The following is a 14,120-nucleotide window of genomic DNA, read 5'->3' on the forward strand; positions in this document are numbered from 1 at the left end:
GATTTATGTTTCTCTAGATAGAGCGCAGATATTAAAGCCAGTTTTCTTTCTACCTCTCTCATTTCTGAAATAATTTTGTTTGACCTGCTGTTAAACAAAAATTTCTATCAATTGTCTTCTTAGCAAAAGCATGTATGTTCTCCTTGGTGACATGGTGTTGTTTCAGTTCAGTGTAAGTACAGGAGTTTTCTATGCTTCCAATGACATTTAGCTAATTATATTTGAATTTTTTTTCATATTTATAGTCTGAACAACAACTAGACTTAGCAAATTCACAAAGCTTTTGATTCGCCATTACATCTACAATCTAAAAACTGTTTGCACTAGGAGATAAAAAATTAACCCTTTCTTACTGTTTCCAAAAATTATTAAGCACTTAGGTCGTAATACTATTCACTCATAGTAACTACTTTCAGTCTTTCTTGGATCCTATAAAAGGAATCTTAACTCAGATAATTTTCCATACGTAGAAGACCTAAAACAGAAACTAAAAGTTTGGTTCAGGAATAAGAAGAAACAAACAAACAAACAAACCCAGAGTCACTCAAGTTTACCTCTTTTTCTTTTTACTTTGTAAAATAGCGAGTTCTGAGTTTTGCCTAAGCTTTTTGTGTTTTTATCTTTTGATTAATCTATGTGAGTTGGGAGTCTTTTCTGTTTTGAAATCACTTTTACTATTTTTACTGCTTCAATTGAAAAAAATACTGCTGAGCCTGTAACAACATTGGAAAAACACGTAATTACAATCTGCATTTAGTAATTATTTATCTTATTAAGCATTAGTTTCTCCTAAGAGTTAGACAATATGTCTTTTAAAACTGTGCTTAACTCTTATAGTTCCATTTTAAATCATTTTTCCTTAAGAGTAAATAAAATAAAGAGGTTTAATTGTAATCAGGAACTTAAAAGACATGTTTTACATTATTTTTGCAACTAACTGTCTATAACACAGCAAAGGTGCTGTTATTGGAAAGTCCCTTTTGACGTTAGTTGACTAGCATGTAAGTGTTAACTTTTTTGACCAAATAAAATAGATTTTCCCTTTTGGATTTCCATTACAGAGTCTTTTTTCAAATCAGGACCACTAATCTACTCACTGCAAGCTTGTAAACATGCCACTTCTTGGGAGTGTACATCTTCAAATAGATCTACAGCAACCCATTTAAATTATATTCAAAGAAAAACGATAACACCATCTAGCTTGATGATTTAACCACATCCGTGTAGTCTCTTTTAGAGCCAGCCTTGTCGTTTTCACAGGAAATGAGAAATTTCTGTTGAAGTAGAGGTGTCAGATATTAATTATTCACCAGACAAATAAGTGGTACTCAATATATACAAAAATTTCTGTATATTGACACTTTTGGTGCTAGTTGTTAACTTTTGTGAAAAATCATTAAGTGCTTGACATAAACACTTTTCCAGTTTCTGTAATGCATAGGCCCTAGGGTTGCTTATTTAAAATATAATTATCTTCTTATATAACCTGGACTTTGTTAAGATAAACTGTTATGGTGTGTCAGTGGTATTTCTATCAATTTTTGTGATTTCATTTGTACAGTATTTATATAGGCTTTCCTGTACAAATTCTACTGTTTTTCAACCTGATATTCAGAATATTTGGGGAAAAAGATCATAACATTATTTTTTCAACTAGCTGGTGGACATATTTCTTGTTTATAAAATCAGAGCAGAGTTTTTCAATCACTTGGTTTTCTAATTAGAACAAATATTAAACTGGAAAATATTTAGAGCAAATCAAAATAAAGACAACAAAAGAAAAGATATGAGTTACTTTCCTCCCTTCTTTGCTAATGATGCTTATGCCTTCTGAGTTAGAGAATTACTCTTTTGATGGAGTCAAGGGATAAGGTTATATTCTGCTCTCAGTAATAAAATTTACCAATTGTGATGAACTTAAAAAATAAGAGCACTAGAGGAAAAATGTTTCCATCATATCTTAAATGTTATAATAATGACATTGTTTTTATTACTTGGAAAATACAAGCTTGCACTAAGAGCACTTTAGTAAATAATATCCAATTTCCACACTAGGTGTAGCGTTTTCTCAAATTGCCTTTTGCTGGTATTATGTTGTATATCCCCTATTATGTTGGATACCCCTAGAATCAAACAATTCCAGACTTTTGTAGGCCAGGTTCATAGTTTGAGTCAAACACAACCCCCTACTTTGAATATCAGGTAATAACTTGACCATATACTAGGAAAACTTGTACTGGTAAGGCATGCATATTAAGCATTAGATTTTGCTGATTCATGTTTCTCTAGAGCTCATATATTAAAGCCATATATATATATATATATATATATATATGTGTGTGTATTTTTTTTCCTTAAAACCTACTAGGGTCCTGGACTCTTCCCTTCCTGTTAGTTCCAGTTGTAAATAACCTTATCCAGTGATTTCTTCTGCTCACTGTTCTTAAGCCTTCGAACTCTCCTCTAATTACTCTGACCTATCCTTTTTTCCTCTCAATTTAATGGCAGCTACCCTTAAGTCACTTTAATCTATGGATTTATATGGGAAGGCAATATCCCTGCCGAGATGGCTCCAATTTATAGTGGTATCTCTTGCTGATTGGGGTTACAGGAACATTTAAAAGGTCCCAATCAATAGACTCTCACACAGTTTAGATTACAGGCACTGCTAGATATGTATTCCCTTTGATCTCAGCATGCAAGTTAGTTGGCTATTTTGTGCCTTACTTCACCTCTTCTAGTGCCTTGCTAAAAGGAGAAGGTAACATAAACCAACATACAGACACATTTTAAACAATTATTCAAGAACAACATATTTATTAGATGCATGGCACAACTTCCAAATTATTGAAGACAGCAATTATATCAGGTGCTTTTCTATATCATGCCAAGGATCATCAGTTTTCCAGCCAGCTATATATGTATATATAAAATAATCATTTTCCATCATCTACCTACTTAGCATATGCATATATTTATGTTCATATAGCCTCTCAATCTGCTATCATTTTATATATTAGGTATGGGCTAGGCTAAGTATCGACCAAAAAAGTAACCTTAAAATTTAGTGGTCAAACAAGTAGGAAATTTCTTTATTTCTGACTTAAACTCACATGATCCACTTATATCCTATTTAATTAAGAAAACTAACTTGCATGACCCAACTGAGCTCTACTTGGGTTTTGAGACTTGCAGATATTCTAGCTGAGCATCCATGTGCCCAAGTAAAACTTAGAAGGTTCAAATATTAGAAGGAAGAAGAGAAGAAAGGAAACTAAGGAACAATTAGCTACCTCTGCCACACACAGTCCAATGTTCTATCTATTCATTTTGTCTTTGATGTATCCATCTTACTTCCAGGACTCTTGATCTTAGAGAAAAAGTTGCATATACATCTATTGCTATAGTTTTAATTCTTCTTTAGATAATTATACATATATGTATATATGTGTGTAAGTTTGAGAAGTTCATTCCTTTTAATAGCATTAACTATGATACAATCAAAAACAATCTCAAATTATTTCTCTCCACCTTAACTAGATGATATTAAACAACATTTATGACTATCAAAATAGGCTGAAGCCAACAGAATAACTATTCAAAGTCAAGTCATGGCCACTGTGTTTTACTTAATAAACCAATTTTTCTATATATTTTGATAATTGGAGTGCTTTTTATAATCTACAAATAGATGTATATACTATATCTATGTATACAGTCATTAAGAATCTGTGCAAATGATTTTTAAAATTTTATTTCTTATAGAATCGACTTAATTCATTGGTTTAATCGCCACCTAAGATTCATAGCTTACCAATTTGGTAATCTAAGATTAATAGTTTGCCAATTTGTATTTTGTCTTATGTTACTTTGTAAATGACACCATCAGTTCTTGGATATGCTGATGGTAATGTAAAACTTTGCTTGTATTTCAAATACAGGAAGAACATACTTCGTTTCTTAGATGCAGAACGAGATGTCTCAGTGGTCAAGAGCAGTTTTAAGCCTGGTGATGTCATACACTATGTGCTTGACAGGCGCCGGACACTAAATATTTCTCATGATCTACATAGCCTCCTACCTGAAGTGTCACCAATGAAGAATCGCAGGTTTAAAACCTGTGCAGTTGTTGGAAATTCTGGCATTCTGCTAGACAGTGAATGTGGAAAGGAGATTGACAGTCACAATTTTGTAATAAGGTGAGTTTTCTTCTGTTTTTTGAGATTGTAAGTTTTTTAAAGATATTTTACTTGGGGATGGAAAACTGTTAGAAAATTTTAAAGTATTACTAAAAGCTCAAACAAATATTTGTCTATGATATCCTTTTCTGTGTAACATTTAAATTACATTTACCCTGGAATAGAATATTATAATTATTGCATAGTTGAAAGAAAAATTGATCTCGTCGTAGCAACAAGATTCACACAGCTTTTTTTGGTGAGAGGGGAGGCAAATGGCAATTTTATTAAATTTAATATTCCACACAAACTTTTTCTTAGTATCTCTTCTTCATACTCATTAGTTTTGTATGATTTTATTTGTTGTATAAAGATTATGAATATTACTATGGAATGATGTAATAGATTTATGTTAATGTTACTTTTTATTAATAATTATCTAGGAGATAATAAGAACATAGTTTAGCAAGTTTATATTTGATATCCTGAGCCATATTTCTGTAATTTCTCTTTATATGTGGTATTTGTGTATGTTAGTATATTTGAGTTTTATGTTTTTTTAACATAATTAAGTATGCATGTTTGTTTTTCATTAATGGTTAAAAGACACTTGATGAATTGTGTGTTTGATTAACCTATTAACTGAAAAAACTCAACAGTAGAAATGGAATTATAATCACATCATAAATATAAGCAGTTTTTAGTGATCAGTTTTTATATCTGTACAGTTTTTTTGGATTGTTTTAGTTCCTTAGAAAAATTAGCTAAATGAATGAAACATGGATATTGAAATATGAAATAGTACAATATAAAGATGGATAGAAAAGTATGCTGAATTGGCATGTTGAAAAACACAGTCTCTTGAAGATATGCTGGAATACATTATTTTTGAATATTTTGAATATTTTTTGAATATTTTTGAAATAAAGTCTTAAAATCATAAATAGGCAACTACTTTTTAAAAAAAAGTCATGAGAAATCACACTCAAGCATTATCAAGTGGAGAAAATTCATAATAGCAAATAAAACTGCAAACATTTTACCTTATTATCTTTCCTTTTCTCTCTTGGGTGAAGGGTCAGAGATTAATGTGAAATCAATTTAGCTTTTTAAAACTTGAACTGTTAAACTAATTAGACTATAAGAGAAACCTTGTGAACAAGTAGGTACGAACAAAGACAATTGTATAGAAAGAGGATGTAAAAAATTTGATGAGGGAATGGCAATGGAAGTGGAAATCAGGAGCTTCAAATGTTGAAGTCTATGCAAAGTATAGCTGTGAAAAAATGTAAGGCCTCTAGAATTTCTGATGTGACTAAATCATAAGGCAGGTAAAATAAAGAAGTAACGATGTCAAGGCATAATCAAAATTGTTGCAATGTAAGGATTTCAACAATCGCAATAGGGAATTTTAAAAGGTGATAATACTGGAGGAAAATAGAGTCTAAATGACTTCTTATTTCTGCGTCCCTCTAAACTTTGGCACTGGGGGCCAAGTTGTTAGATTTAGCCCCACCTGTGACTCTGAAATGAAGACTGCTTTTACATGTGGGTAATGAGAGATGCCTGACGGCAGTAGTCCTCAAAGTTTGTATCATTTCCTTATTGCTTCCTGATCCGGCTTTGTTACTCCAGTTTCTATTGACTGGGATTTTGCATTATTTCAATTCCTAAACTACTGAGTTCTTATCTCACATGGAATTGTGTGTCCAATAAGTAGGTTCCTACACTCTTTCTCTGTCTTAAGAGTGGCTGGTGGCCAACCTTGCTTTATACTACCACCTCTCATTTTCACTTTTCCTGCCTTCAATTTCTAGAAGTTATACAGCCTGCATATGTCTCACTTCCCTGCAATTGGCTATGGCAAGGCTATACGTTTCCAGATTTCTGGGATGTAGTCAAACTGTGAATAAAATTCTGATCCCAAAAAATCTTTCTGTCCATCTCTGTTATTCTAAAATTGAAGACTATTTTCTCTTTCACTGGCCAAGCAGCAATTGGCCACTTGATAGTATTGCCTTCACATCTCTACTATGGACTACTGGACATTTAGACCACTAGTAAGCTACTCTGGTGCTACTCCAGCAAAATGCCTAGAAGTTGATATTGTACATATACTTTCTCTTCCTTTTATGTTTTAGGCACCTAATTTCATGCCTATTTTTTAGATTTAAAATCCTAAAATCTGCCGTATATTAATGCACTGCAATTTCAATTTGGAATATTCTTTGATCATTCCTATAGTAACCCAACTCCAGTGATTTTCAGTAAACTGGTTTAACTGTTTTTACTCCATATTTTGTGGCTCCTAGATTCTTTATCTACCTTATTGCTAACTATCAGATGGATTTGAATGTCTATTCTTAGTTTCTTGTCCACTATTGTCAATCAACAGATCTAATTTTTTAGCAGAATAGCCTTAGCACTTCCTTAAGTGGTGTATTAGTCCATTTTCATGCTGCTGATAAGGGCATACCTGAGACTGGGAAGAAAAAGAGGTTTAATTGGACTTACAGTTCCACATGGCTGGGAGGTTTCAGAATAATGGTGGGAGTTGAAAAGCACTTCTTACATGGCAGCAGCTAGAGAAAATGAGGGAGATGCAAAAGCAGAAACCCCTGATAAAACCATCAGATCTCGTAAGACTTATTCACTACCACGAGAATAGTATAGGGGAAACTGCCCCCATGATTCAAACTATCTCCCACTGGTCCCTCCCACAACACATGGGAATTATAAGAGTACAATTTGAGACGAGATTTAGGTGAGGACACAGCCAAACCATATCATTCCACCCTGGCCCCTCCAAATATCATGTCCTCACATTTCAAAACCAGTCATGCCTTCCCAGCAGTCCCCCAAAGTCTTGACTCATTTCAGAATTAACCCAAAAGTCCACAGTCCAAAGTTCCGTCTGAGACAAGGCAAGTCCCTTCCGCCTATGAGTCTGTAAAATCAAAAGCAAGCTAGTTACTTCTTAGATACAGTAGGAGTACAGTTATTGGGTAAATACAGCCGTTCTAAATGGGGGAAATTGGCCAAAACAAAAGGGTTACAGGGCCTGTGTTAATCTAAAATCCAGTGAGGCAGTCAAATTTTAAAGCTCCAAAATGATCTCCTTTGATGCCAGGTCTCACGTGTAGGTCACGCTGATGCAAGAGGTGGGTTCCCATGGTCTTGGGCAGCTCCGCCTCTGTGGCTTTGTGGGATACAGTCTCCCATCCAGTTTCTTTCACGCGCTAGCATTGAGTGCGGCTTTTCCAGGCAAACGGTGCAAGCTGTCTGTGGATCTACCATTCTGGGGTCTGAAGGATGGTGGCCCTCTTCTCACAGCTCCGCTAGGCGGTGCCCTAGTAGGGATTGTGGGGTGGGGTGGGGGGCTGCAACCTCACATTTCCCTTCCACACTGCCCTTGCAGAGGTTATCTGTGAGCACCCCGCCCCTGCAGCAAACTTCTGCCCAGGCATCCAGGCATTTCCATACATCTTCAGAAGTCTAGGCAGAGGTTCCCAAACCCCACTTCTTGAGTTCTGTGCACTCACAGGCTCAACACCAAATGGGAGCTGCAAAGGCTTGGGGCTTACACCCTCTGAAGCTGCAGCCTGAGTTCTACATTGGCCCCTTTCAGCCATGGCTGGAGCAGCTGGGATGCAGTGCACCAAGTCCCTAGGCTGCATACAGGGATCCTGGGCCCAGCCTGTGAAACCATTTTCTGCTAGGTCTCCAGGTCTGTGATGGGAGGGGCTGCCATAAAGACCTCTGACATGCCTTGGAGACATTTTCCCCATTGTCTTAGGGATTAACATTCGGCTCCTTTTTACTTATGAAAAATTCTGCAGCCAGCTTGAATTTCTCCCCAGAAAATAGGTTTTTATTTTCTATCACATTGTCAGGCTGCAAATTTTCCAAAGTTTTATTTTATTCAGTTTCCCTTTTAAAACTGAGTGCCTTTAACAGCACCCAAGTCACCTCTTGAATGCTTTACTGCTTAGAAATTTCTTCTGCCAGATACCCTAAATCATCTTTCTCAAATTCAAAGTTCCACCAATCTCTAGGACAGGGGCAAAATGCCACCAGTCTTTTTGCTAAAACATAGAAAGAGTCACCTTTGCTCCAGTTCCCAACAAGTTCCTAATCTCCATCTGAGACCACCTCAGCCTGGACCTTATTATCCATATTGCTATCAGGCTTTTGGTCAATGCCGTTCAACAAGTCTCTAGGAAGTTCCAAACTTTCCCACATTTTCTTGTCTTGTTCTGAGCCCTCCAAACTGTTCCAACCTCTGCCTGTTACACAGTTCCAAAGTCGCTTTCACATTTTTGAGTATCTTTTCAGCAACACCCTGCTCTACTGGTACTAATTTACTGTATTAGTTTGTATTCAGCTGCTGATAAAAACATGCCCGGGACTGGGGAGAGAAAGAGGTTTAAATGGACTTACAATTCCACATGGCTGGAGAGGCCTCAGAATTATAGTGGGAGGCAAAAGGCCCTTCTTACACGGTGGTGGCAAGAGAAACTGGGGAAGATGCAAAAGCAGAAACCCTAGATAAAACCATCAGATCTCATGAGACTTATTCACTACCATGAGAACACTATGGGTGAAACCACCCCCATGATTCAAATTATCTACCACCAGGGCCCTCCCACAATATGTGGGAATTATGGGAATACAATTCAAGATGAGATTTGGGTGGGGACCCAGCTAAACTATATCAAGCGAGAACCTCATTGAGTCAACAGTTGTATTTTGACCTTATACTTTTTCTGTGTGCAATGTGTGCTTTACTTTCTTTTAGATTTCATGAGTATTCTATAATATATATATACATATATATATACATCCAAACTTTAAAAGATAAAATTCCTTGCCTAGGTAACTAGTAATATTAAGTAGTGTGAAAAAAATACTTTTAAAGCTTTGAGAATAATGTTGACATAGTTAACAAACTAGAATTTTCTCTTATTGGTAGTTTCCAGGTGCTTTCTCTTCTCAGAGAACGGATGACCTCAGATGAACTAAAATGAGAGTTATTATATAAGAATATATGCCACACAAAATACTAACTTTCTCAATTCAAAGTAGACTTATCTCTATACTTTGTAATACAAGAGTTCTTTGACAATTCAAACAGTTTATAAACTTAAAAACAAGATAGGCTTGCTGGAGTTTTAATTTATATTTTTGACTTTGGAACATCACCGTGGATTTTTCAAATACATTTCTGTAAATCTACAACCTACTTCAGTCTACCTCCCACTGTTGGTGAATTTCCTACATGAGTCTTACCTGCATACAAAATCAGAAATTTTAGAGTGGAGAAAGAATCTGCATCTTTGAAAAGCATATATATGGGGAGTTGACACTTAATTCACTATAATGTAGAAATTTGGTGAATGTAGATATATGTGTTTTATGTATATCTAACTCAGATAACTATGTCTTAGAGTGTCAGATTCATATACACACCCACAGGCACATACAAATATCTTATTTATTTTGTGGTAAATATGAATGAGAAAGATTGAAATTGCCACAAAAGTGCCTTGACCCCTTTTTCTTCTTAGCATTATATCACCAATTAATCAGCAAATTCTATAGATATTACCTTCAAAAAATATCAGTAGTCAAATGATTTCTCATGACGTCCACTGCTGTCACCCTGGTAAAAGCCAACATCATCTCTTGATTAGAACTCTAAAATAGTTCCTTAACTGATGTGCTGGGTTGCATTCTTGCTCCCTGTTCCCAAAGCCAAAGTCTCTCTTCATCATAAAGCAGCTTCTTACTGCACTCTATAAAATACTAATATCTTGCCAGTAACAATAAATGAGGTAATCTGAAGCTTCAGGGACAGACGATGTGCCTGCCAGTCATTTTCCCTGAAACCCTCTTACCCACATACCTATGGGTGGTTTTACCCCTTATTTGGGGGAAAGGATGAGGGTCTATGCTTGTACAGAATATCCTCTGCAAGTCTTCTCTGACGGTAATATCAGAAACACCCCCTACCACTGTCACCATCTGTCACTATCTCTTTACCTTCCATTTATGTATTTATTTTTGCATTGTATGTTTATTTCTTTATTGTTTATCTTTACAACTAGAATATGCAAGACAAGCTTTGCCTGCATTTATCCCTTTTTTAATCTCAGACCCTAGTAAAGAGTCTGACATTTATATATTCTATAAGTATTTGCTAGAGGTAAGCAAGAAGGCATGTAGTAAGAAAGAAAAGAAGAAAGGGAGAGAAAGAGGAAGGAAGTAAAGGAGAGAGGGAGGGAGAGGAGGGAGGAAAGTGTTCTATCATGGTCTTCCATCATCCATCTCACCTTGCATGAATGATAATCCCTTATACAAACTTCAATATTACCATAATAATGTACTTGGTTGTCTGGGATGAGTGGCTGTCACATCATCTCCTCCAAAACTACAGCTCATCCAGTCATCATCTCCTCTAAAACCTTAGGTGACCAAGTTTCAGAGCAGGATGTAAATTCTTCCTACAGTAAATGCAGAAGCTATCTTACTCTGTCTTTCATGGAGAAATATATATTTGGCATCTGTTATTTGCATTTGAGCCCACCATCTCACCAAGCAAAACATGAGGATCTCTGCTTTGCATGCCTCTTCATTTTCTCATATTAACATATTTTTAAACTTACAGTATATAGTCTATAATTCCAAATTTATAGAATGTATCTTATGAAACAATTTGCATAAAGTTGAATTTACATAAACTCAGTGTCTTACAACCTAGAGAAATGTTGTAGGGTAGAGGCTACTTTCCATGTGCACATCTAAAATCTTTTGGTAACTAGATTTTTTTTCTAAACTGTCATCATCTCTATTATATTATTCCTTTAAAGACACAACATCTCTATTATTTCTTTAGAGATAAAACATTCCTTTATATTTAAAGATGATAATAAAATTAAAAGCAAATATATTGGGCTCTATAAATTCAAATTTTTATGAGCTTAACGTTCAAGAAAAATTTCTAAACCTTTCTCTACAAATTTGCAATGTAGAAATGAGTTGAATAGCCACAGAATTTACCGATTTGTGCTTGAAAATTTGTAAATGGCAGAGTACACTTAGGACTAGGAGTTTAGGAGTGTCTTAATATTTTAGCAGCTATGATTATTTAAAAAGATTACTTAATAGAAACTAAATAGTGACCAATTCAAGTTCATAATTGTATTCTGGACTTACCAAGAAGTATAGAAAGGTAAAGATAAGCATCTTAATGAAGGCACAAAAATTATAACCATGATCATTTTTGATTTGTTCCATATTTTTACTACTTTCCAAAAATAGAAGTTAGAATGTTGTGGATTAAATTATTTTCTAGGGCTGTACTGTCTTTCATGCGGTAAGGGATTATAGATTTGGCATCTGTTGTTTGCATTTTGTCTCACCCTCTCACGAAGCAAAACATGTGGTACTGCCTACCATATAATATAATCTACAACATTCTACAACAAAATTTCTGATTTACCACAAAAAAATCAGATTTTCTAATGAACATTTTAGAAAGTATCTACATTTTAGAAACAATATCTACAGAAAAATCATCTTTTGTTACTTAATAGCTAGTTAAGAAATTCATTCTTTTGAGTTTAATTTTATCATTTTATTATGAAATTGTATGTGATCACTTACTGTATTCTACAGTGTTTAATTGTGGAGATACTTGAAAACTTCTCTCAGTACCTATGAGCTGAAAAATATATTCCTTTATTGTAGGAAGCAATAAGCAAAACACTGATAGTTGATTATTATTAAGTAGTTGGTGGTTGTATCAAGGTTCAATTAGCACTTAAGAGTCATCATTACAAACAAAAAAATGAGCAAAAGTAATGCCTGGGAATAAAAACTTTGCAGCCCAGCACAGTGGCTCATGCTTGTAATCCCAGCACTTTGAGAGGCTGAGGCAGGTGGATCACCTGAGGTCAGGAGTTCAAGACCAGCCTGACCAACATGGAGAAACCCCATCTCTACTGAAAATACAAAATTAGCCAGGCGTGGTGGTGCACTCCTGTAATGCTAGCTGCTCAGGAAGCTGAGGCAGGAGAATCTCTTAAACCTGGGAGGCCGAGGTTGCAGTGATCAGAGATCGCTCCATTGCACTCCAGCCTAGGCAACAAGAGCGAAACTCCATTAAAAAAAAAAAATCTTTGTCACTTCTGAATAAAGACTGTCACTTCTTGCGAAGAGGCATGTGACCTCATTCTTCTCATTTTATTAATTAGGCCACTCCTAAGAATATATCCTTCAAACTATCAAGCCGAAAAATGAGGTGCTATGTCTGGCAATATTAATGATGAACCAAACTCTCCCAGTGCCTAAACTCCCTATAAGTTAGATCCTTTTCAAAGGTTAATTAATAGTCATTTGAATCTCTGAAATCAAATCATTATTTGAGGGGTAGTAAAGACGGAGGAGTAAAACAGAATCGAATGCCAACCCATTTTCCCAAAGACAAAAGTTAATTTCAGCTCACAAATACCAATTTGTAATTGATAGGTGGAGAGTGTGACCATAAGTAATTTAAATATAGAGTATATGAAACAAAAATCAAAGACAATTTTGGTAATAATTTTAATAATAGAAGCTCTCCATAATCACGTGTAAGTGTTCAACCAATAGACTTTGGATTATTTCTTCTGGTACTACCTTTTCCCTTAGGATGATATCTATTTTCTATTTTGAAGGTCATATTGTGCTACCTCTTAACTTCTTAGATTTGTAACAACCCTTGAAAATACAAAATTCTAATCTGAATTATGAACATAAACAAACCAGTCACTTCATTGTGGACACGAGATCTTCAATGACCTATTGTCATACCAGACTTTCATTCTTCCTTACAACTCTCGTTCTTCTTGTTGCCTTCTGACTCATTATTTGTGTAACAAATACATTTCCTTCCTCAAGTGTATGTGTAGCCCTTTGTTATTGCAACTGTGTCTCCTCTACTTTAGAAGGTACAGAGAATTTTTGCTTCAAATTTAATCAATCCTCATTATTCTTTCTTGAAATAGTTTCCTAGCCACATTGAACTGGTTAAAATTATTACAAAATTTCAGTAATAATTTTTAGAATCCCTAGAATTTTTTATTATCCTGGAGATGTGTATATATCTGCATAGCTGTAGATATGATTGATTCGTTGGATGGTTGGTTTTACAGTCTGAGTTTCCAGTTTTTTGTTTCTCACTTTTCATTTAACATAGTAAATTTGTTGAGAGAGAGGGGGAGAGATAAATTATACCTGGTTTACTTGCAGTGGGCACTAATTAGTACTCCTTAAGGATAAGATTTACCCAGGTATTATACTCAAGTTGACCTCTAACTTTATAAACCAAGATACTCTCTTAGTGGCTGTTTATATCATTCATTAATCAATTATGTTAAATAATGGTTTTAGTGGGGTATTTCAAAAAAAGAGAGTCCTGGTCAATATCATTACATGATGCTTAAAGTTAAAAAAAAAAAAAAAAAACAGATAAAAATAGGAAAATAAATTAAAGCTCAATTTTCATTTCCTGCTGAGTGACTCAATATCGAACTGATTTCTAAAATTTAGGTCTCATGTACATATATCCCTAACAGAAAAATAATCATAAGAGTAAAATTCTTATTTCTTAACAAAAATGTCTAAAACTCTAAGTAAGAATTTTAAATACACTGTGATCAATGTTTTTATATGTGGAACCCTAAAAATGCCTAGTATTTTTACAGGATTCCTTAAATAGCAAATGTCATGTTTCAAGGAAAGAAGATTGGCTAAGATAGAAAAACAAAGGAAGCCAGTCATTGACTAGGTTAAAGATATCTTCTTATCCTGCAGTACCCTCTAATAAGAAAGGTTTATAAAAAATGATAATGTCCTTGTAATATTAAGATTTTGTCATATGATTACAGACAAGCAAAATTT

General features: G+C 34.7%; 1 protein-coding gene across 1 annotated transcript in view; it reads left to right on the forward strand.

Annotated features, from left to right (window-relative positions):
* The window catches only part of ST8SIA4 (ST8 alpha-N-acetyl-neuraminide alpha-2,8-sialyltransferase 4), a 94,956-nt gene that overhangs the window by 12,763 nt on the left and 68,073 nt on the right, over positions 1–14,120 (forward strand). Inside the window, 1 exon segment of the mRNA XM_032156752.2 lies at positions 3,942–4,199. Coding sequence (XP_032012643.1) covers positions 3,942–4,199 — 258 coding nt within the window.

The sequence above is a fragment of the Hylobates moloch genome, unplaced genomic scaffold, assembly GCF_009828535.3.
Source record: "Hylobates moloch isolate HMO894 unplaced genomic scaffold, HMol_V3 SCAFFOLD_6, whole genome shotgun sequence".
Taxonomy (NCBI): domain Eukaryota; kingdom Metazoa; phylum Chordata; class Mammalia; order Primates; family Hylobatidae; genus Hylobates; species Hylobates moloch.